The sequence below is a fragment of the Lytechinus pictus genome, unplaced genomic scaffold (genome assembly GCF_037042905.1).
Source record: "Lytechinus pictus isolate F3 Inbred unplaced genomic scaffold, Lp3.0 scaffold_323, whole genome shotgun sequence".
NCBI lineage: Eukaryota > Metazoa > Echinodermata > Echinoidea > Temnopleuroida > Toxopneustidae > Lytechinus > Lytechinus pictus.
In genome coordinates this window covers 1-22,553 of record NW_026974442.1, presented here as the reverse complement: position 1 = coordinate 22,553, position 22,553 = coordinate 1, and the positions used below count along the sequence as shown (strand labels likewise).

General features: G+C 37.0%; 2 protein-coding genes across 3 annotated transcripts; one reads left to right on the top strand and one right to left on the bottom strand.

The window, feature by feature from the left end:
• Window positions 1-967: 967 nt before the first annotated feature.
• On the top strand, window positions 968-8,284 carry LOC135159710 (DENN domain-containing protein 10-like; the record flags this gene model as incomplete). The annotated part of the gene is made up of 5 exons (XM_064115617.1): window positions 968-1,219; window positions 1,598-1,709; window positions 3,386-3,594; window positions 4,372-4,466; window positions 4,807-8,284. Coding segments are annotated over 5 exons (836 nt in total), but the record flags the coding sequence as incomplete, so codon positions are not given.
• LOC129272791 (ABC transporter F family member 4-like) lies at window positions 7,445-22,544 on the bottom strand. Of its 2 annotated transcripts, none has more exons than XM_064115615.1 (8): window positions 22,457-22,544; window positions 19,847-20,004; window positions 17,318-18,876; window positions 16,586-16,632; window positions 15,269-15,509; window positions 13,177-13,338; window positions 12,401-12,546; window positions 7,445-11,362 (listed from the first exon to the last, which is right to left on the bottom strand). In XM_064115615.1, exons 2-8 carry the CDS (start codon window positions 19,989-19,991, stop codon window positions 11,116-11,118), a joined length of 2,547 nt encoding a protein of 848 aa, XP_063971685.1. In that variant the 5' UTR covers window positions 19,992-20,004; window positions 22,457-22,544; the 3' UTR covers window positions 7,445-11,115. The 2 variants fall into 2 exon arrangements, with proteins under 2 accessions (XP_063971685.1, XP_063971686.1); XM_064115616.1 differs by lacking the exon at window positions 22,457-22,544 and adding an exon at window positions 21,286-21,306.
• Between the last annotated feature and the right edge of the window lie 9 nt (window positions 22,545-22,553).

Genomic DNA, 22,553 nt, shown 5'->3' with positions numbered 1-22,553 from the left:
TACATTCATAATTTTCTTTAAAATTCAGTGTGATTCTCTTAATTTGTTTAAGGACATTTTGCAATTTCCCTGTAGAATAAAATTATGACATTGATGGATTTCCTTATAGTTGAGATTGACCCAATCAATCACAACTATTTGTAAGACAGAGCCCAGGGGCCTGTTTCATAAAGGACTTGCAACTGTTGTAACTTTGGCAACTACCATGGTAACAAGGCTCAGCAGCCAATCATAATCAAGGTCACCATGGTAGTTGCCATAATGACAAAGTCACAACAGTTGCAAATCCTTTATGAAACGGGCCCCAGATGACACTCCTTGTATATTGTTAATTTATTGTTAATTGTCAATTGGGAAAGCTATGACATTGCCCACTTTAAACTAATTGGTTGACCCATTGCTCAATACCAAACTTTGTAGCATGCATGTGTGATCAATGAACAATATTTGAATATTGCTGAGTTGTTTATTAGATTGAGATAAGAAACATTGCTATTCAACAAGTGGAAAGTCAGTGGCAGTCTTGTCTGCATGATGCGATTTAACAGCAGTGGTGCTGACTTTTAAGTACATATAATTTTCTTTGTTTTTATATTTAGCTTTTGAATATAAAATTCAATAATCCAAGGTCACTAAGGGTCATGGCCATTGATGCCCTGTTCATTGGGATAAATGCCCCTCTTGGGAGATTGCAGGCCTCCCAGGGGAGATATTACAATTATAAAACACATCGTTCACCTCAGCTTTGATTAGCTTATTGAGAATGGAAAGTTTGATGTTTCTTGTATTTTTCTCTTTTGTGCAGAAATAAAGGAATGTGTCCTGTAGAAAAGTGTTCTCGCCCAAAAGATATTGATATTCAAAGTCTGAATTGTAGCTTTAATGAATGGATACCATCATTTAATTTTGGATAGAAGGAAATGAAAATATACATGTACATGTACTCTACTTTATGTATTTGATTCAGATTGCCAATTTTTCTTCATACAGGTCAAACACTTTTCCTTCATATTACTTGCCAAAGATTTCAATCCTGAAAAATACCAAACCTTGAGTGAGATCCTATGTAGAGTATACAATACAACAGGGAATGCTGCCACGATCCTCAAGGGCTACTTGTCCGTCATCACCAAAGGCACTTGCCCAAGTGAAAACAATGGAACTTTTGTCGCCCAAGACTTTGATGCAAAGAAGGCTTACGCAGCAGGATGCGTAATCGGTATGTGATCTTTGCATTTATGATCAGTGAGTTATGGTCTCCTAGCCAACTCGTCTTTTCATTGTCAAAGTCTCAGCATCAAACTTGGGCTAAGGTCTACTAAAATTGCATTCAACTGGTTAAGATTTCTGAAATCTGTTACTTACATGAAATTCGATTTAGAATAAGTAAATAACACATGTTTTGCATATTCTAGTATTAACAAAAAACATTTGACCTAGGCAATGAATCTACTACGTGTATAAAGATAAATATATCATATATATGTTATCCATTGTCCTCGATTTTCGTGAAGAAAATGTGTCTGCAAAATTTTTGGTATGAATATGTTCCTTATAGTACATATAATTCAAAGAAAATATCTTCTTTTTTTTTTAGATGTTATCAACTCATTTGGTCTGGAAAGCATCCTCATTTACACAGCTCTACTGTTAAAAAAGAAGATTGTAGTATATCATTCCAGAATAGAAGAGGTCATTAAATTCATAAGGTGAGTTTTCAACTACCTTTAATTTCAATGGAAAGAGGAATTGTAAATCTTTTCATGCTGTCAAACACAAAATGCATTTAAAGAGAAATTCCAGTAGTTGCAGTAAACACTGATTTCATGAGAAAGTCTGTAAAACCAGGCTTAATTGTCAGTATATCATCGAGGATCTAGATCTGGTACAGTTACATAAACTGAACTTTGTGAAATCTTGAAATCTACGCTGAATAATGTTCAGACTGAACTTCCCCAACACAGATAAGCGCACGTGGGACAGTGTATAATTATTGCTTTGAGCGTCGGGCCCGACGCTCTACCCGAATCCTGTGCTTATTTGCTGATTTCTCAGCAATTACACAATTTCTTCCAGAATCCTTTGACACATGCGTTTTATTTATACAAACAGACACTTTGGTGGTCATTTCATTGGATTCTGTACGAACTCATTTTGATATCGTTACCAAAACTAGCATTTACCTTTAATTACGTGTTATTGATGTATGACCACACCAAAAGTGGTTTTACATTCAGATCCCATATTCAGAACTCTGGTTTAATTCAAACTCTGGTTGAGAGTAATACAATAGCCAATTTGGACACAAATTTCAGGTTCAATTTATCAGCTCATGTGTTAACTCATATCATTCATAACTATCTGAGATTATTAACTGAAACAGTTCACCATTGTTGCTTGATAATAATAATAACTAATATAGGATTTGTAAAGTGCATGTATCCACCTTGCTAGGTGCTCAAGACGCTCCGATATTACCCCAGCTAAGCTAGTCTACCAATTCTGGTGCGCACAGCTTTTTGAGGAATCACCTCCTGTTGATACCCATTTACCTCACCTGGGTTGAATGCAGCACAATGTAGGTGAATTTCTTGCTGAAGGAAAACACGCCATGGCTTGGATTCGAACCCCATCCTTCAGATTGAAACACGAGAATCGTAACCACTAGACCACGACGCCCCACATAAAAGAGCACAGTGAATATAAGAAATATACCATGTAAACAAGATTTTCACACAGCCCAAAAATTATTTTGTATTTTTAGGGCTATTTTTATTAGTGCTTTGGGGCTGTAAAATGGCTTTTCACCCTCATTTAAAAGGTAGTATTGGGCTCTCTTAGTAATGAATGACCCATAGATATTGTTATTTACCAATATTTCTCGTTTAACTTTTCATGGTTTGAACCCCTGACTTCCCAGTTATGTTATTATTCTGAAAGACTAGACAGAGTTATATGACTTGAAAGAGATGCTAGAATAATAAATGGTAATTGGATCTCTGCTTTATTTTAACCACCATCTTTCACTGCTATAGTGTATTTGAATTGATCAAATTATGGAGTTGTTATTTGAAATGAATAATGGCTTTGGAAGCGCATAGAGACGTCACTCATAATGTGTTATGCGCTATAAAAGAACTGACTATTATCATTCTTAATGTATTTCAAAGTCAAGGTCATTTTGAGGTCAGTGAACTTATTTGCTTTCATATTCCACGAATTCCAGCTACAAACTACAACAATGTGAATTTTATGCATGTTATTATTAACTGCTTTCTGCTTACGTGACGAGTACTGTGGTAGGGTTTGAACCCAGACATAGCTACTGATCATAATACCTCTACATTATTAAAATGATCATTTTGTGATATCTGTTTTCTTGCAGGGCATTGCCATGTTTAGTATGGCATCGGCAGAACTGGTCCATTCTCCATCCGTACGTACACATGGAAGAGGATGAATTGGAGGATTTAAGGACGGGGCCTGCCTATGTTGCCGGCTTTGTAGACGCAGTTGTGGAGAACAACACTGAATTATACGACTTATTTGTGAATCTATCAACTGATGAAATAACAGTAGCAACTCATGCCAAAGGTACATACATACAAATGAACATTGCAAATTATACAAATTTTCTGAATGTAAGGAATGTCATTATTGTTGTTATGGAAATCTGTTGATTTCATTAAATTCATTCCAATCTGAAGAAAAATGTACATTTGATTTACAAAACAACTTTGGAGCATTACTGAAGAACTAGTGACATTACTGTAATATATATCTTTAATACTTGAGCTTTTCTCGTGGCAGATTCAATTCTGAAGACAAAGTGTGAAAAAGTAGTAAAAAGGTGAAATTTAGACCATCTGGACCCAAGTAATTAGATTAATGGTAGGACCATGAGGTAATTAGGGCAAATTGATTGTAGAAAAGCTAGATTTAGCCATTATGGTGTAAGATGCATCTGGTGATATTCTGGTAATTAAACCTAGTTGTAGCACAATCTAGAATTTTAAACCACATTTTTATGGAATGCTGGGCTTTATAATAGTTATTTCATATTTATGGCAATTATAATGTATCATTCATTAAAATTAATATTTTTGTATTTTCATTTTCTTCCCATTTCACATCTCAATTTTATCTCAATCTAATTTTTTTGACAACTTTTTGCAGCAGGATAAGAATAATTTTAATTGGTGAATAAGTTGACAACTGGCATTCCATAATAGTGTGATCTAAGTAACCCAGGTTTAACTAAACCATTGATATCATTATACAAACCTTTAGACCATCTGTAGGTAGACTAAAATAAATACAAGCCGTATACCATTGAATTATCAATTGACCTTCTATTATCTCTTTCTGTAGATATGTTCACCATGAGTAGAATACACAAAGACATTGCCCAGCTAATGGTCAGGTGTGCTGGTGATGACTCCATGACAAACCTTCAAGTCATCAAGGTAAGCTTCTAAGACTCTCTCCTAAAGCTAATTTCATATGAAAGAAAACAAAGAGGGGTCTTTTCACAAAGGGTTAAAGGCAGATTATATGGGGAATTTTATGCCATTCAGATATAAATCACCCTTTAATAGTGTAAGAAGATTAATGACCATCAAACATGTAATGCCTGTGGAAATTCCCCCCCCCCCAGACAGTTGCCAGAGGCTAAGTAGGCATTGCTGAAGAATTTCTTGCTAGTACACTGAGTTTCCCCCATAGATGTCTTGACACACATCTGCAATGCTGTGCTAACTACAAAATATAATTTCATCTTTTTATTCCTTTTCTTTTTCTTCTTAGGAAATTTCAAAAAAGACTGGTGAGCTACTCAACAACTTAAAATCTCTGTCAGAGAATGAAGACAATCCTAAAATCACGCTAGAGAGACTGAAGGAGAGGAAGCTACCCCCGGCGACGGAAGGCTTCCTCTTTGGTATAGCAGCTGCAGAAGGGCTAGTCCAGATATGATCAGATCCTGGTCCAAGTTGCATAGAATTTGCTGTAATTGTAACTTTGCCATCCTCTGGTAACTTCCGTGGAAATAATGAACAGCAATCAGTTGCATAGAAGTTACTTCATTTGTAGATCTTGGTCCTATTTGACTATGATTGTAGATCCTGGTCTCACTTGCAAAGAAGTTGATTTGATTATAGAGCCTGGTCCCAGTTGCAAAGAAGTTGATATGATTATAGATCCTGGTCCCAGTTGCAAAGAAGTTTTTTATTGTAGACCCTGGTCATAGTTTACTATGATTGTAGATCCCGATCCTAGTTGCAAATAAGTTTATATGATTGTAGATCCTGGTCATAGTTCCAATGATTGCAGATCCTGGTCCCAGTTGCATAGAAGTATAACAATGGTACATGTGACTTTGCTACTCAATGATTAAACTTTCGTCTTTATCTTTTTGGGCCACAGAAACATGTTATACTTCTAAAGACCAAATTTGACAATCTTTGCATTTTCTTATCCGGTGAAATTGCTCCGACCATTTCCAAACTCCATGTCAATTGTAGTGGTCAGGTTTAAGAAAATGTACTTCCTTTTTTATGTTATTACAAGTATATTTGATGGCAATTTTATGTGTAACATACTGAAATGACATTTATTTTTAAGTGAAAAGGACCAGTCATGATCTTTGGATAGAGCGCATGGAAAGATTTTTTATTAAGTAAGAAAAAAAGAAGAGGAGAGGTGATCATACAAAGTTCATTGAATGGCATTGTGATGTAGGTTAAGGACAACTATTGCTAATGGTAATTCTCCTTTGTCTAATATTAAACTTTCAGACATACAGACTGCAACAGATTCAGAATCGTGCAGCTCGTATCACTTCAATGGCCAGAAAATATGATCATGTGTCTCCTTTGTTCAAAGAACTTTACTGGTTTCCTTTTCGAAAAAATAACTTATGATATTGCTGTTTGTTTTCATGTCAGGCCTTTTGTTGTAAGTACATGCTAGCTACTCTGCTCATTTATATGAAAAACAAACCAAAATTACATTTTTCAGGAAAGATCTATACGATTTACAGTATTCACTAGTCCCCGATATAGAGCAATATATTTTCTGATGTTCAAAAGGAAAGAATTTTCTGATGAAAATATCCTAGCCCATAGTTCCCAAGTTACACATTATAAAAAAAATCATGCACAACTCCAAGAAAGATGCAGAAAACTTTCATTGGTTGGGATGATCACATAAGATAATGTTAAGTTTCAGAAGTTCAAAGTCAATAATTAGGGCATCATCCCATCCAATATTATACAAATAGCGAATAGGCATGAGTGCGATGGTGCGAGATTTCGCATGAGGTGAAAGAAAGATGCTCTATTCAACGAGGCGTGAATAGAGCGTTTCTTTCTTTCACCGAATGCGAAATCTCGCACCATTGCACGAATAAGAATATTCGCTATTTGTGTTGTACAACGCCTCGGAATTTAGCGAAACTATGAAAAAACAAAGAGTTTATCCCTTTAGTAATCTATGAAAAGGGAGCAAAAATACCGAAAGCAGAAAGCAAAATCCCACAAGCGCACATGACCTTGGGCAGCCTTGCGCATTTAGCCAGCTGGCTTATACGCGTATTGTTCATTTTTACCGAGCGCGATGAATTAAATCGTATTGTGACGTCACCTCCTAAAGCCGTGCAACGGTACATTTTGGATGGTACGTCTTTTGTGCAACGGTACGAATGTTTGACATTCAGCCTCCCATTTGCTCGCGTACAACAAGCTAAGTAGGCGTTGTACAATGTGGCCTGTGTTAAGGGCGTATTCTCCTACAGCTGAATGGGATGGATTGTTCAATCTGAGGGCTTTGTGTTCCTTCAGTCGTTCATTCAGAGTTCTGTGTGTTTCTCCAACCTAACAATTGGCACAATCTGTGCAGGTGATCTTCTTAACACTACCCGACCTTTCTTCTTTTGGAACTTGGCCTTATGGATGGACCATCCTGCTTCTAAAGGTGTTAGGGCTTTTGAAAGCAATAGTGATGTCCTTGTTTTGGAATGCTCTTTTCACACGAGAGGATATGCTGTAAAAAACTCCAAGAAAATCGTATTTCCATCTTAGCATTTTGCTTTTGCTTATTAGAATCAGTTATGTCTGTAATTTTGTTAGTGATAAAACTCAGTTGGCCCGTATTCTGAACTCTGGTTTCATTCAAACTTTGTTCTAAAGTTGTGGTTTAACTATGGAGAGCCAACTGTGACAGAAAATCATCTCATCCCAAACTCTGGTCAGTCATAAATGTGTATGAATAATAACTGAATTAGTTTTCTTCCCCATTGTAGCATAATTTGAGCAGAGTTAGACCATGGCCCTTATTAAACCAGATTTCAGGATAAGGGCCAATGTGAAATTTGCCCTTGTGTCCTAAAGAGTGGTTGAATGAACATGAAGGCTTCTATTGTACAGAGAATTTCTGAGCGAGACAAATTAATTCATTAATTAATTCATTAAGATTTATTGAGTACCAGACTATTAGCAATTTGTTCAAATCATACAGGATTGTATACATTCAAAGTGAGAGTTTGGATTACAGTAAAAAGGGAGAGTCAGGCTTACTCAGGCAAACCTAAATATCAACTTAAAACTGGTAAATAATGCATGTTTTGCATTTAGTCTGAAAATTCTTTTAATTCTTTTAAGGCTCTGTCATATCGTTCCATGCAAGCCTTGCATGTGACCGTTATTGCTACCCACAGGTCGCCGGCATTGACAGTTTCGCACGTTTCTCACACAGTTACCTGCAGAAGTGCACGCAAGTCTGATTTGCACGTAGAAAAGTTTTGAATTTTGTTGCGGGTGATTGCCCACAACCCGGCCACAAGGCTTGCACAGAACAATATGACAGGGAATTCAAATTTTATTTTATGACTTTATGCAGACTTGATAATCTGTCCCATTTCAGACAATAAAATTGGAAAAGGTGATATCTCCTTCATAGTTTATATAATAGACAAATTCATTTATAGCTAATACATGTAGCAAATAGATAACTTTATTTTACTCAAGTACCGATACAATATATTAATGAAAGGAACGCAATATCATGTATGTTCTTAAGAATTCTTATCTGCCATTCATTTGGCACAATATTGGTTATCGAATTTTGTTTTGAGATACATGCTTCGCAATAAGATTAATGACTATATCATGAATATTCCAATGTAGATTATTTAGTTAAAAAAAAAAGAGTGATATGTCTGTGTTTTCACAATGTACAAAAGAATTTATATATTCTGTAAATAAATATAAATTTCATATGAATTCCACCATTCTTAATAAATGTCAAGTGTTTATGTCTTGTATTCTTGATATCATCACTGTTCTCACAGGCATCCCAAGAGGTAAAAAACAATGAAAAAAAATGTTTGCACTACACTGTCAAATGTCTATCATCTCAAAATTTCAGCCTCTAGCAGTTAGATATTGTACTATGTCAATGATATAAAAAAAATAATTCCCATCACAAAGATTTAGCACAAACATTAAGCCCTCCAAAATAGCAACAAAACCTAAGCTAAACCTGGGCCATAAACCTTAACCTGGGGGGGGGGGGTGTTTCATAAAGCTGCTCATAAGTTACAAGCGACTTTACGACTGGTGACCCTTCTTCAGAACTATATCAACACCAATGGAAATATGATGTGTATCATTTTCCACAAGAAAGGACCATCAGTCTTCTGAAGTAACCTACAAACAGCTTTATGGCCACCTTGGCCATTGGCCATGAAGCTTAACCTGTAACTATAAAGCGTTTATTGATAGGAAGGGCGACTTCTACGATTGATTGCATTCATTTCGTAATTATGTATGATCAATCAGCCATTAAGCTATATATGACACGTTCCTTTTAAATCCTTTTTAGGGTTGGTGAAAATGGAGACGATATCAGGGGCGTAAGTGGTCACAAATAAAGAGATTTGACAAAAGCTGATATGTTGAAAAAGTCTGAAATAAAAAGAGCTCCCATACTTTTTTGTAGAGGAAAAAGCCAAATAAGCTGAAAATCAAAACAAAATCAATCTGAAATCGGCTAGAAATCTGAACTCTCACACCCCTGCAATATGAAAGATGAAGAGTGCTTTCATCAATCTACAGACAATCATGTATGACTATTTCTGTTCAAATCTGAATGGGCTATACGGTCACATGACATATGCTCCAGCGACATTTGCTGCAGTCTTAATATCAAGGGCATACATATAGTGTTAGTTTCAGGGTTGTAATAAAATTTTTGGTTCAGGATAATAAAAAATAAAGATAATGATTAGGGTTTATCCAGTTTGGAGGTTGGATTTTAGGTTTGACTTAACACGCAGATTTTCCATCAGAGCATTTGGCGCCGGAGCAAATGTCATGGAACCTGGCCATACAGCTTTCAAAGCTGAATTGTATACATATGATATGTGAATGTTTGAACTGCTTTATGTGTACCTGGACAACATGAAATCAAAGTAATTTAAACAAATTTCAATAAATTTGGAACTTACAAATCTATACTAAAATTGTCTGTAAACACCTCACAGAAATATGAAAAGACCCAAGGTCAGCTCACTGAAAAACAACGGGTTCAAAATGAATCTATTTGAATAAGAGGGGAAAGTTTTCAGGGTGACAAATGAAGTCTGTTCTCCACTACACAAAGCATTTAAATCTTGTAAGCATGACAACTCATGAATACACTGGAACCAACTGGCCTATACCAATTTCACTCTCAATTAAATACACAATTAAATAGGATAAATCTATTTACACCTTGAAAACATTAGAAAATCTGAATACTACAGAGAAAGTAATTTTGTACAGAGTATTGCACTACATAAATTGATCTCACAGAGCACAGGTCAGGTAGTAAGTGGCAATTCACATTCAGTACACATATATAGTTCCACATAAATCCAACAATAATTATCCTGAATAAGTACATATTGCTCAAGGACGGTTACAAATCTATACACAGAAAAGGTTAAAATTGACCTACCTATCTTAATCTTAATATCGCAGGGTGCTACATAAGCACTCACCCGATTGCCCAGGGCAAGTAAAAGTTAGAGTCAGGCAAGTGTTTTGAAGTAAAGACCAAAACTACTTGCCCAAATAGGGTAAGCCAAATTCTCATAGTAGAATGACCAAAATTAGGGTTGATATGATGTTGACCCTAATTTTGGTCATGGCAGGCAAGATAAAATCACTCTGGAAAAAGAAATGAAATAACAAGATAGATCAATTCATGTCAAAAGAGAGAAAAGGGTCAATAGTTTATATTCTATTGACAAGGTTAAACTTTTTTTTCAAGGATTTTTCGGGCAAGTGAAATAGATTTTTTGGGGAAGTATATTCCACCTATCTAAAAAGTTACTTGCCTGACCGGGCAAGTGCTTCTAAAAAGTTATGTACCACCCTGTATCTGTCTACATCTCTTCCAAATCTAAGTTTTCTGTTCCTAAAACAATGGTTCTGTCTATCGTCTTCACTATTCAATCTATTTCAAATATCACCTGTTTCTTATCTTTCTTTCTTATCGAACAATCTCCCTACATAAATGATGGAAATTAAGACTAAAAACTGAAACTTATTTTTAGATATTCCACAGCCTGGTTCATCATTTCTTCATCTATATATATTGAGCTCCGACTGATAATAACCTTCCTGACTTTATCTCACTACACCTATCTGACACTTCTTGTCCCTGCAACAGAAACGATAAAAGTATTGACCTATCTTTTCAGGTATATGACATCTGTGACCTTTGACCTTGTGACTGCAAAGTCTATTCAGATCATTGTTAAAAGCAACCATAACCAAGGTTGAAGTTGAACCCTATAATGGTTTTCTAGTTATCGCGAGAACATTCTAATTTTAGGCATATCATGACCTCATTAAACTTTGACCTTGATACCCGCAAAACGTAGCAGCTCATCAACACTCCTAAATGCATACTTGGGCCAAGCAGATTCGCTAAAGAGTTCTTTAGTTTCTAACGTGAGAATGAAATGGGGTAACAGGCTATCCAAAAACATTATGCCTTCGAGCAGAGGCATAAAAATACATTGAGTTCTTTCTGATATATCTTTTTTTTACAAGCAACTAAATACTTATTTCATCTTCTGAAAGGGATAGTCTTCCCACTAGGTCTAAATGGAGTTGTTGAGATAGGCTGAGTGTTTTGTAGTCTCCTCCTTTCTCTCTCTTTCCTTCTCTGGAGTTTCTCCTCCCATTCATCATAGGCAATGTGGCTATCTTTCTCCTTCTCTCTCCTCTCCCGTTCCTCCATCTCCCGCTTCAGCTGCTCATCTCGTCTTTTCTTCTTCTCGGCATCGTGCAGCTTGTCGTCCTTGACGGATTTCCTGTAGGGGGAGGAGATGTAACTTATTGATCTTTATTTATTTAACCATAAAAAACAGACACATCGTACAATGTTAACAAATAAATAATATTCCTGTTTAAACATGACATAAAAAGAGAGAGTAATAATTGGTTATTTATAGGCCAGCAGGGGAAAAAAAATACATGGGGGTTGAGGGCAATTTTCTCCCCTAAAATGCTCGAAAGAGCCCTGGAAACGCAAAAAAAATGAGCCCTCGAAAATCCCCATTCATTGCAATGTTAAAGCTTATCCATTGTTGCAGATTTAGGCAGTAAGTTGTGAAAAGTAGCCAATTCAAATTTAAAAACCCAATTGTTTGCCTGTAGACCAAAAGTTAAATTTAATACTGTGGCCCAGAGACATGCAAACCCTGAGAAGACCTTGCAAAAAGCCTTTGAGAAAATATTATGCATCCCCATGAGACAATTGGAAAAAAAAATATGTACCAATTAAACTCAAGGGAAGTAACCGGAAAGTATTCAAGCTTACCAACTTGTACACCGATATCAAACTGAAATACATTGAAATTTATGTTTTTATTGATGCATGTGCAACATGCCAAATAAAATAATATTAATGATTCTTGAAGTTCAATACACATGGAAAAACAGAATGTGTCTGATGTGATTCCAGTATGGAGTTTCACCTAACAAGTGACAGCACCAAAATTCATGCTAACAAATGAGCTTTTCCCAATATTGACATTCAAATTTACACCTTAACATCAATGAAATTAAACTATGGAAGTGAGATTGGATATCTTTGATGTCTCCCATGAACATCGCCATTTGCTATGTTTTTTTTTTTTGCAGCAGCAGCAGGCAAAAGCTCCACGCAGTTGATCGTGATGTAACTTATATTTTCGAGATTGCACAGCAGGCTCTGTCACAACCTTCTATCAGGAAGATAGCATGCATTGCCGATTTTAGACACTAAAAAAGTGAGGGGGTCCAAAATATTATTCCTCTTTCTGATTTTGTTTAAAATAGCCTAAGAAAAAATAATATATGATTCTTACCATTTCTTGTAAGCGCTATTGGCATCTTTTTCTTTGTTCTCCTTCTCATAGATTTTGGTTTCTTCCAGGTTCTTCTGCTTTTTCTTTTCCTTCCGATGTTTGTCGATGAGAACCTCATCTTTATCAGCCTTCCACATCTCAAAGGCCTGCAATGGGAGCAAATAGAAATTTAATTCAAACGTGGGTGGATGAGTTTCTTCTCATTTACGGTACATTGTCACTCCGTCAACAGCCAACTTGTCAACTTTCCGTTAGGGCTCATGATCTCACATGGTCTAATCTTACTACATCTCCAACCAGTTTGTCTACCAAGTACTAACTACGCGAAATTGCCATTCAGCCCATTTACCATTTGGTATAATGGGAATGTCACTCGAATATTACTCACACTAACATGGAGTTTTCGTTCCATGACGTATGACAGATTCAAGGACATAGAAAAAGCATAGTCATATATGCCCTTCATGACAAAGAACGATTAAGAAGTCTTTGTCGAAAATGGTGAATCAAAACAGCAGTTTAGTCCTGGAATCAAACATACATGTATTTGCAAGTTTTTGTCAGCTCCGAAACTTAGGGACAGAACTGCTGTTCACAAATTTTTAAGACCTCGCTCATGTTCTTTTTCATTGTAGTGAGTATACATATCAAAATGCTACATGCTGGATAGGGAAGCAGGGTTCATATGAGGTAGATTAGGACTGGAGATGGCACTGTTTATAGTGGTTGTAGCAAGGTGGGTGCAAGAGTACAATGATAAGTTTTAGTCAAATTACCTTATTCGCGTCATACTTCTTGGATTCTTCTTCTTCCTTCTTGCGCCGTTCTCCCTCTTGTTTCTTGAGCTCTTTCTTGCGTTGGTCTGACAACACGGATTTCTTGGAATCCTGCCAAGCCTTGAAAGAAGCCATGTTTTCAAACTTCTTCTCTTCGGCTTCCTGTTAATGACACAAGAATGGTTCAATTATGAAAAAAAGAATTATAGCATACAAACAACGTAATAATTTTCAGATTATTCAGAGAGGACTTCTGATACATTCACTATATTTTTTTATATCCCTTACTTAAGATTGTTGTATTTAGAGTGTACACAAGGAGAAAAAGAATAGTTTTACTACGAAAAACGTTTGCCATGAAATAGTTCATTTTCTTTGCTGACGTCACGCATAGTCCATTTTTTCCCTAGGGAAAAAGTGAACTATACGTTTTTTGACCCCGCCCCCTACTCGATTCGCGTGCTGTGCGGCGCTATGCGAGCAGAGCGCTGCTCAGCCCAACGGTACTCTCTACTGCATGCCACGGGGAACTTTCGGCGAGCTGCACTAACCAGGTGCGCTCGCTGAACAGACGATCAATACGGCAAGGCTTATTGTTTTCTCAACTTCTCAACGATTGTTCCATCATCGACTTATTAAAAATCGTTTTGCTGTAAAAGTCGGGTATCAACGAAGAATATATATGAGTGGAAGGGATATAAAACAAATATACAATGACCCATTCTCGGAACTGGCTAAAACTATTTGCACTCGGGAACATCACATAGTACTATTCTCCCTCGGGCCGATGGCCCTCGGGAGAATAGTACTATATGATGTTCCTTCGATGCGAGTAGTTTTAGCCAGATCCTCGAGTGTCATTGTATATTTGTATAATATTTCATCTCATGCCTTTGGTTTAATTGCCACTTGGTCTTCATCCACCTACTACCCTTACTATCTGATTGGGCTTCTTATCCTACATGGTCAAATCCTAGTTTGACTAAAATTACTTAAAGGTCAAGTCCACCCCAACAAAAAGTTGATTTTAATAAAAAGAGAAAAATCCAACGAGCATAACACTGAAAATTTCATCAAAATCGGATGTAAAATAAGAAAGTTATGACATTTTAAAGTTTCGCTTAATTTCACAAAACAGTTATATGCACATCCTGGTCGGTATGCAAATGAGGAGACTGATGACGTCATCCACTCACTATTTCTTTTGTATTTTATTATATGAAATATTCTAATTTTCTCCTCATTATCAAGTGAAACAACGATTAATTCCTCCCTGAACATGTGGAATTAGCATTGTTTAATACTATATGGTTCAGGCAACTTGGTCCTTATTGTCAAATCTGTAAAAAATGATATATTGTATAATTCAAATAATAAAAAACAAAAGAAATAGTGAGTGATGGACATCATCGACCGACTCATTCGCATGACACTGAGTTGTGCATATCACTGTTTTGTGAAAAATAAGCGAAACTTTAAAATGCCATAACTTTCTTATTTTACATCCGATTTTGATGAAATTTTCAGCGTTATGCTGGTTTGATTTTTCTGTATTTATTCAAATTAACATTTTTCTGGGATGGACTTGACCTTTAATCTTCTAACCCTTTGTCAAATTGCCATTAAACACATTTACTATTTTGTCTATTAAATTTCCAGCTAGGCTATACCAATTTCTTCCTACATCTACTTGGTCTGACACTAATTAGTTTATACTGTTTGACAGATTTATTATTAACGGACCAAATTTTAATTCGACACAATAAAATATATAAAATAAAAAAGTGGAAATTTGACTAACTACACTAAATGAGAAAACAGTTGACATTTTTTTTACTGTAATAATGAATGATTTTTCATGTCAGTGAATTAAATCTTTTCAGTGAGTAATTTGGACATCCAACCAAAGAAGTGTGAGAATACCAGTAGCAAAAAATAAATGTTAAACCTTGATGAATTCATTTGCCATTTACTGTTTAGTCCATTTTTAATATTTCCATTTGGTTTTTAGTCTCCTATATTTTATTATTTTATGACTGAATGTGCCCCCCCCCCCTCCATCACTTTGTGAAAAAAAAATGCACTAGGATACCTTGACTTTCTTCTCCTTCTCTTCCTCCTCCCTCTTCTTTGCTTCCTTCTTCTGCTTCTTCAGTCTCTCTGTTTTCTCTGCCCGCCATTGTTCATAGATGGCCTGTCTGATAGCAGAGGAATCCTGCACCCCTCCCGCTGAGCCAAGTGTAGCCATTATCTCACCGGAGTTGAAGCTTGAGTTGAGAGAGCCCACTGCAGCTGACTTGGGCCTGGTAGGAGTTGGTTTGTGAACTTTTGGTCTGAAAATAGGAAAGTTATATAATCGGGGTTCCCAACTTTTCGAGAAAACAAAATTCCCTGATTTTTCCCTGATGGAGTTTAAAAATTTCCTGATAATTATTCAAACCCATTCCCAGTTTTGCATGTTTTCTAAGTCTTTGCAGTGGATTACATGTATTTTCAGTATAAAAACAATGTGAAACTAATTACTACCACCATAACCAGTCATTTAATGGATGTTGTTTTGATATGCAACAAAATATAACAGAGTCTGACTGACTACCATGCTTTGGACTTTTGGGCCTTTAAATATTCCCTGATTTTCCCCTCATTTGAAGCATTTTCCCCTGGTTTGAGGTACCGGGTATTTTTTTAAATCAAATTCTGATTTTTCCCTGACTGGAAAAAAGTAAAAATAAATTTCCCTGATGGGCTGGGAACACTTTATACATTGCTGCCCGACTTGGAAGGTAAATTTCTTGTATTCAAATGCACTTTATACATGGTATCATTATTATTCCGGCTGTAGCTAATTTGCCGAATAGGCAGTCAAACTTTCATGGAATATATCCTACTGGGTACCCATTCACCTCACAGGGGTTGAGTGCAGCACATTTGGATAAGTTTCTTGCTGACTAATATTTAATTTCACCTGGAGTAGGATTTGAACACACAACCCTCTGATTGAAGGAGGTCAGAACCACTACACAAGTATACTTCCACATAACATATAAAGATACGTATATCATTCCGTACATAACCAACAATATTTTGGTCATATCGTGTTACCCGCAATACATCACCATCATCAGAAAACTACTATCGAATATTCAATATTTTTCCAATATCGCAAATTGAAATATCGCCGAGCACTGAATAGTGAAAGATATCATGCCCCTCTTTGCGACATCGTGGACAATTTGCAACATGGCAATCTTGCTTCCTCAGTATATCGCTGGTTACTGACAAAACAGGAACATTGTTCAATGCTTGTGACCAAACAGTAAGGGGAACTAATAACACTATACTGCATTCAAGTCACTTAAATACTCCCTACACTGTATTTAACTATAAACTACATTGTATCACAACTTACTTTTTCTTCTTTTCTTTTTCTGATTCTCCATCACTTTGATAACCCTCCTGGATAAACAAAGAAAAGATAAAAAGATAGGATGAAAGTAAAAATCATCTAACTCAACATTACAAGATGCAATGTCAATATCCCATCTGTTGGCTACAAACAATATCAATATATCAAATATTTATTCTTGAGATTGTTTATTTCTTTTTATTTAGAAAATAATTTCTGAACAGGATTTATCTTGTCAAAAGTAAAATCCTTCAGATGGAATGACAATACGTATGCCTCGACATTACCTGAGATTTTAGACATGTTTAATAAATGGAAGACATTGGCTTTTTCTAAAAATCAACAAATAATTGAGGTTAGCCACATATCTGCACCAGTGCATTCTGCACACGATATGTGGAGTCTATGCTTACCAAAAAAAAATCATTAAATGTTATGGTAATACAATATTGTAGATATCTTATATATGAAAATGAACGCTTTATCTGTAAAGCTCTGACAGGCACCAAAATGTTTGCAATCATAATTACATCGGTAGCTGGAAAAATAAATTTGATTTTGAATCCTGGACAAAATAAACAATATCCTTTAAAATTAAAATTGTTTCTGTTAAATATTGATTGTTTGCATCATTTTCCTTCATCAAAAAATCACAAGAATTCCGCTTTCAATAAACCACGAAATGTAAAAAATAATCTTCTGAGATTCTAGCCAAAGAATACAATCAAAACAAACCTTAGGTCGCCTATTTGTCATCTTTGGAGGATGATCTTCCATGTCGCTATCATCATCACTATCATCAAGCAATCCTCTAGCTTTCTTTTTATCTTTCTTTCTTACAGGTTCATCATCTAAAACATCCAGAAGTGATTGCTTCTGCTTGCCTTTCTTGTTGGACCAGACCCGACTATTGTCATCATCAGAATCCGAATTCAGACCCGGTATTCGGTTCTTACGAGAGTTAACTCTGGAGTCGTCTGACTTTTGAGGTGTCTCTCCGTTGACTTTTGTGTCTTTTCTGTCCTGCGGCACTCTAGGTTTTGGCTTTGGTGGAAAGCCTTGAGGAGACGGTGACCTTCTACTTCTACCACGTTTGGAGCTAACATCCTCTTCTTCAGAATCTGCAAGGGTGTCCAGAAGGCTTTTCGGTTTAGGAGAAGCTGATTTTGACCCTCCTTTCTGCTTCAGGTTCATGGAACCTAACCTGTTGTTCACTTTGGACACTTCATCATCTTCATCCGACGAGGAGTCCAATAGTCCTTTCTGTTTCCTGGGTTTTGATCTGGAGGACGGACCACTTAGAAGATCATCTATCTCTGATCTAGGCTCCTTACCACGATTCCTTTCTGGTGATGGACTTCGATTCTTCTTGCTCCTTAATCCCAGAAGGTCATCTAAATCTGGAGACTTGTCTCTTTTCCGTTGATCATCATTTGCTCCCCCACCCCTTCTATCAGGTGATCCACTCCTGATCTTGGGCTTCAAATTACTTGAAACCCTTTCTGATTTCTTCTTGTCTGTAAGACCCAACAAATCATCAAGATCGGGAGATTTATTATCCTTTTTCCGCCGATCATTAATTGCCTTACTAGCTTGTCTCTCTGGGGAGCCGCTCCTACTCTTGGATTTCGGCTTCAGCTCTGGTGAAGTCCTCTCTTGTTTGCTTTTGTTCTTCATGCCTAACAAGTCATCAAGGTTGGGCGATTTCCTTTCGGGAGATCCACTTCTAGTCTTAGAAGACTTTCCTCTTTGCCCTGACATGTCCATCAGCGGAGATTTTGATCTGTCCTTAGGTTTAGGTGGCTGCTTACCAGAACCACCCTTAGGTCCCTGGCTCTCATCATACTCATCAAACAAGGATTTCTTTCTTTTCTCTGGCTCTGGGGATGAAGCAATGCCGAGCAATTTGTCAATCTCTGATGGTCCTTTATTCCTTGGCCTTGGTTGAGGTCTAGGGGAGTCATCCTCTGATCGTGGAGACGAGTCTGTGGTCCCTGAAAGTAGTCTTGGACTCGGCTTGGGAGGAGGCTTCTTCTTTGTGCCATTGTCATCTCCAAGGAGAGCCCTGATAGGATCTGGTGAACCTGCTGACTTCCTGGACTTTGGACTCTCACTTCCAGATAGACCTCTGTTTCTTGGAGGAGCTTTTGGGAAGGCATCGCTGGACGATTTAGTCAGAGAGCGAGGTGATGGTGAAGGTGACGGCCTCTGTTTAGTGGAAGGTGGCTCCCACGGTTTGGACTGAGATGGTTGTGGCTTCTTTGAGTTCTTGGAGGTGAACTGAGACAGGATGTCTGGAAAGAAATAACATAATTGATAATGATGAAATTTAATTATCTTCAACGATTTGAATATCACTAACAGGTTAACTTCTACTGAACAAAAACATTAAACTTTTATATTGACAAAATATATTGGCAGGACTACATGTATTTCAATATTTAATGACCAACTTCTCTTTTGATTTATGGATGATAAGTCAATTCTTGTGCCTCTGATGCCACATGACAATTCATAAGACTTTGTCTTCCCAGCTGATCCTCATTCTCAGAATCTTAAATTAAAATTAGATGTAAAAGATCATCCGCAACATGCATAGCTCGCATGTGATTGTAAACAAACCATCACTTTTCATGGATTTGACCCGCGATGCAGCTAGCAGCTGCATGAGTTGGTAGCGAATCGGCATGCAAGTTGAATTGTCCGACTCTTCATCACCGGCGTAATATTCCCTTAATTTACCTTCATCCACATCACTTTGTTGCTCAGTAGAGCTAGAAACTTCATCATCGATCTCTTCATCTTCAAAATCATAAATTTCAAAATCCAAATTTAGATAAACTTCTGTGTTTTCTTTCGTTTCGTGATCAAAGTATGCAGTGATAGTGGAGGAAACGTACCCTCGCAACAGGTTTTGCACGCAAGTGGAGCTTAACGTGAGAGAGCCAATCACGTCTTTCGTACAGACATACACGTCATCAAATTCAAGTCAATTCAGAGACCGATGCGAGGCATATTTCGGGGAGGAATTTTAGCGCTTTTCAATTGGCGATTTCCAGCTTATGTATTATTTTCGTTTTTTTGAATGACCAAATGATTATCCCATCATTACCTTTCCAATGATATATAATAAGGCCATATTCATAATCAATATATTTCTTCGTTTAAAAAATGTGTACAACTGGTCAAACTATTTAATTGTTTACCTTTACAGGGAACAATATTCATCCAAGGCCTAATGATTATCCCTTTTTTTTAACTCACCATCATCACTGAGACCTCCAAGCGCATCATCATCGTCACTGTCTTCAGATTCTGAAGTGAAACCTGTACTAAGTCCTCGTCTCTTTCTTTCTTTCAGTTTGGATGAAAGCTCCTCCTGGAAAGAGGGATTTTTCTTCAGTGACATCTTGCATCAGTGCCTGAAATCATATCCACAAAGAAATATACAAACAGAGGATCTTTGTAGGTTTGCATGGTGGAGTTTGTAACGTAGAGAAGGTTTACGGTTCACCATGTGTAATATGAAGAAGGGAAGAAAATACATGTACAGGCAGAAAGATTGAAATGGAAAGACGAGATATTACAAACAGGTTATGACGTATAAGCTTTTACATAATACAAGTCAGAGTCATGAAAGTTAGTCACTTTCTTAGTTACTTTGTACTAGACCTCTATCTTATAAGACTTCTGATAGACTGAGTTTATTTTGGGGGAAGTTTTTTGTATTACATGTAGATGTAGATCTAGGCCTAGATCTATTTAATATATATTTTTTTTTAAATTTGAAACAGGTAAAGCTGAAGCTGAAGGTGGGCTAAGAATTGAGCTTGAAATTAACACAACTAACGCCAGAGGACAAGGCTAGGCTCACCTGCATGACTAACTAACTGTTAGATCTAGATCTAGTAACTTAAAAAAATGATTAATTTTTCAGTTTTGTCAAATTCAATTTTCATGTGAAGACAAGTGCAAGTCAAGTCAAGACAACGTCCAAGGTTAGATCTAATTTCTAACATTAAACCAGGAATAAGTGCCAGGATTGATCAATCATCATCTCAATCTTAACTAAACTTAGTCTTAAACTAGACCAATCGAGTTGAGAATGAGATGATTGATCGATCCTGGGCACTGGCGCTGGCTGGCCAAGGCCAGGGCATGCAGGCTTGGGCAGGGCAGGGTAATAAATAATTATAAAATAGCTGTATTATTTCAAGCATCGCGATTGGTCAATTCACGTCACATGACATCCAACTTTTTGTGTGCACTACACGGGAGTGCAAAAGGTGTGCAACGAAAATTGACATTGCACGCTCAAGCAAACCAGTGCGGTAGAAGTCCAACAAAACTGTACTGTAACTTAAAAAAAAATGTTTCTGTGTTGCTATTTTATAAAACAAATAATGCACTTGCTCTGTCGTGCGTAAAAGTAATGCAGAGAAAGCTCGGTTTCTTCAGATGGAGCACACTACTCGCCGCAAGCTGCTCGTGCACAGTGCGACTCCTATCTAAAGAAACCTCGCGTGCTCTGCATTTCCACTAACGCACTCGGCTGCATGCATTATTTGTATAATAAACTAACCTATATTCATAATATTCTATAACGTTAGACCTAATCTAATTACACCTTTACCATTCCCAAGGCCAAAAATGAATTTGCACATATTCTAATTTCTAGTCAGACTAGTGTCCTTTTCAATTACCTAGCTCAAGAACATCAATACCAATTATGAAACACCGAGCACACGAACAATTTCTCTCCCAGGCCAGACCCACTCATCCTACGAACGAGATTGGCCAGATCATCTGGTCAATGACTGCATCATGCAGTCCCACGGCCATAACAAGAATTCATCAAAAAAATATTGTGAAAAGACGGAAGAGGGGTCCGTAACGTTGGGGAAGTACAATAAGAAACAAGATGGCGGCGTAAACATCGGGCAAGTATCTTCCGTCTTTTCACAATATTTTTTCATTTTTTTTAAATAATGAATTCTTGTTTAAAAATAACAACGAGAGCGTAGAAATGTCGGAAATGAAGTTTTATCCCATGTAGGCCCTACATGATTTAGAGCTAGTAGATCTTTTAGAAGGAAAGTAGAAATCTCGGGGGCGAAAGTTTCAGGGTTTTTTGCGGTAGGCCTACACGCAGATTAATACTAATAGGGAGGACTCCCTGGCTTCGTTTAGAGTAGGCCCTGGCCTAAGCCTACGTTAGTAAATGATTTTTACTCTCAAGAAGCCGCCTGGCTAATCGTGACACAGAATCCTGACATCGAGGCACAAACTGGACCCTCAAAAAAGGATAAGTTCTGTATAGGCCTAGTTCGTTCTTTTTCTTTCAAAATTGTAAACAAAAGGGCCGAACGATACCGAGAACAAACGCGACAATGAATAGTGATAGTCATATGAAAGAGGCCTAACTTTTCCTTTTTTTGAGGGTCCAGTTTCAGTTTGTGCCTCGATGACGTCGATGTCACTTAGTCAGGATTCTGTCACGATAGACCTTCAATCATCCATATAATCCAGGTAATTCATTTTTCCCCTTTCATTTAGAATGTTATTGCAACCCCATTCTACCCCATTTTGGAGAGTACCCATGACATGTATGATGTAGTAATATTAATTACACGAACGAGTCCTGAGCTCCGGCCCGCGAAGCCCTAATTTTTTAAAAACTTATTTTTCTATTGAAAATTATCACAAAATTCACCAAAAGTGTGCACGAAAGCCTTCGTATTTCACTTTTAAAACTCCAAAAAGTGCCCAAATGACAAGCTTGGTCGCTTCGCTGTGTCGCTTTCAACTTGAGAAAGTTTACGCGCGTCCTGCTCCCCCCACCCCCCCCCCCCCGGAAAAAATTCTGCGTAAGGCCATGATGATAATGAGATAAAAATAATGAAAATGAAATTTCGATTCAAACTCCGTGCGATGAAGTTGATTACACTGGCAACGGAAAAATGCTAGTTTG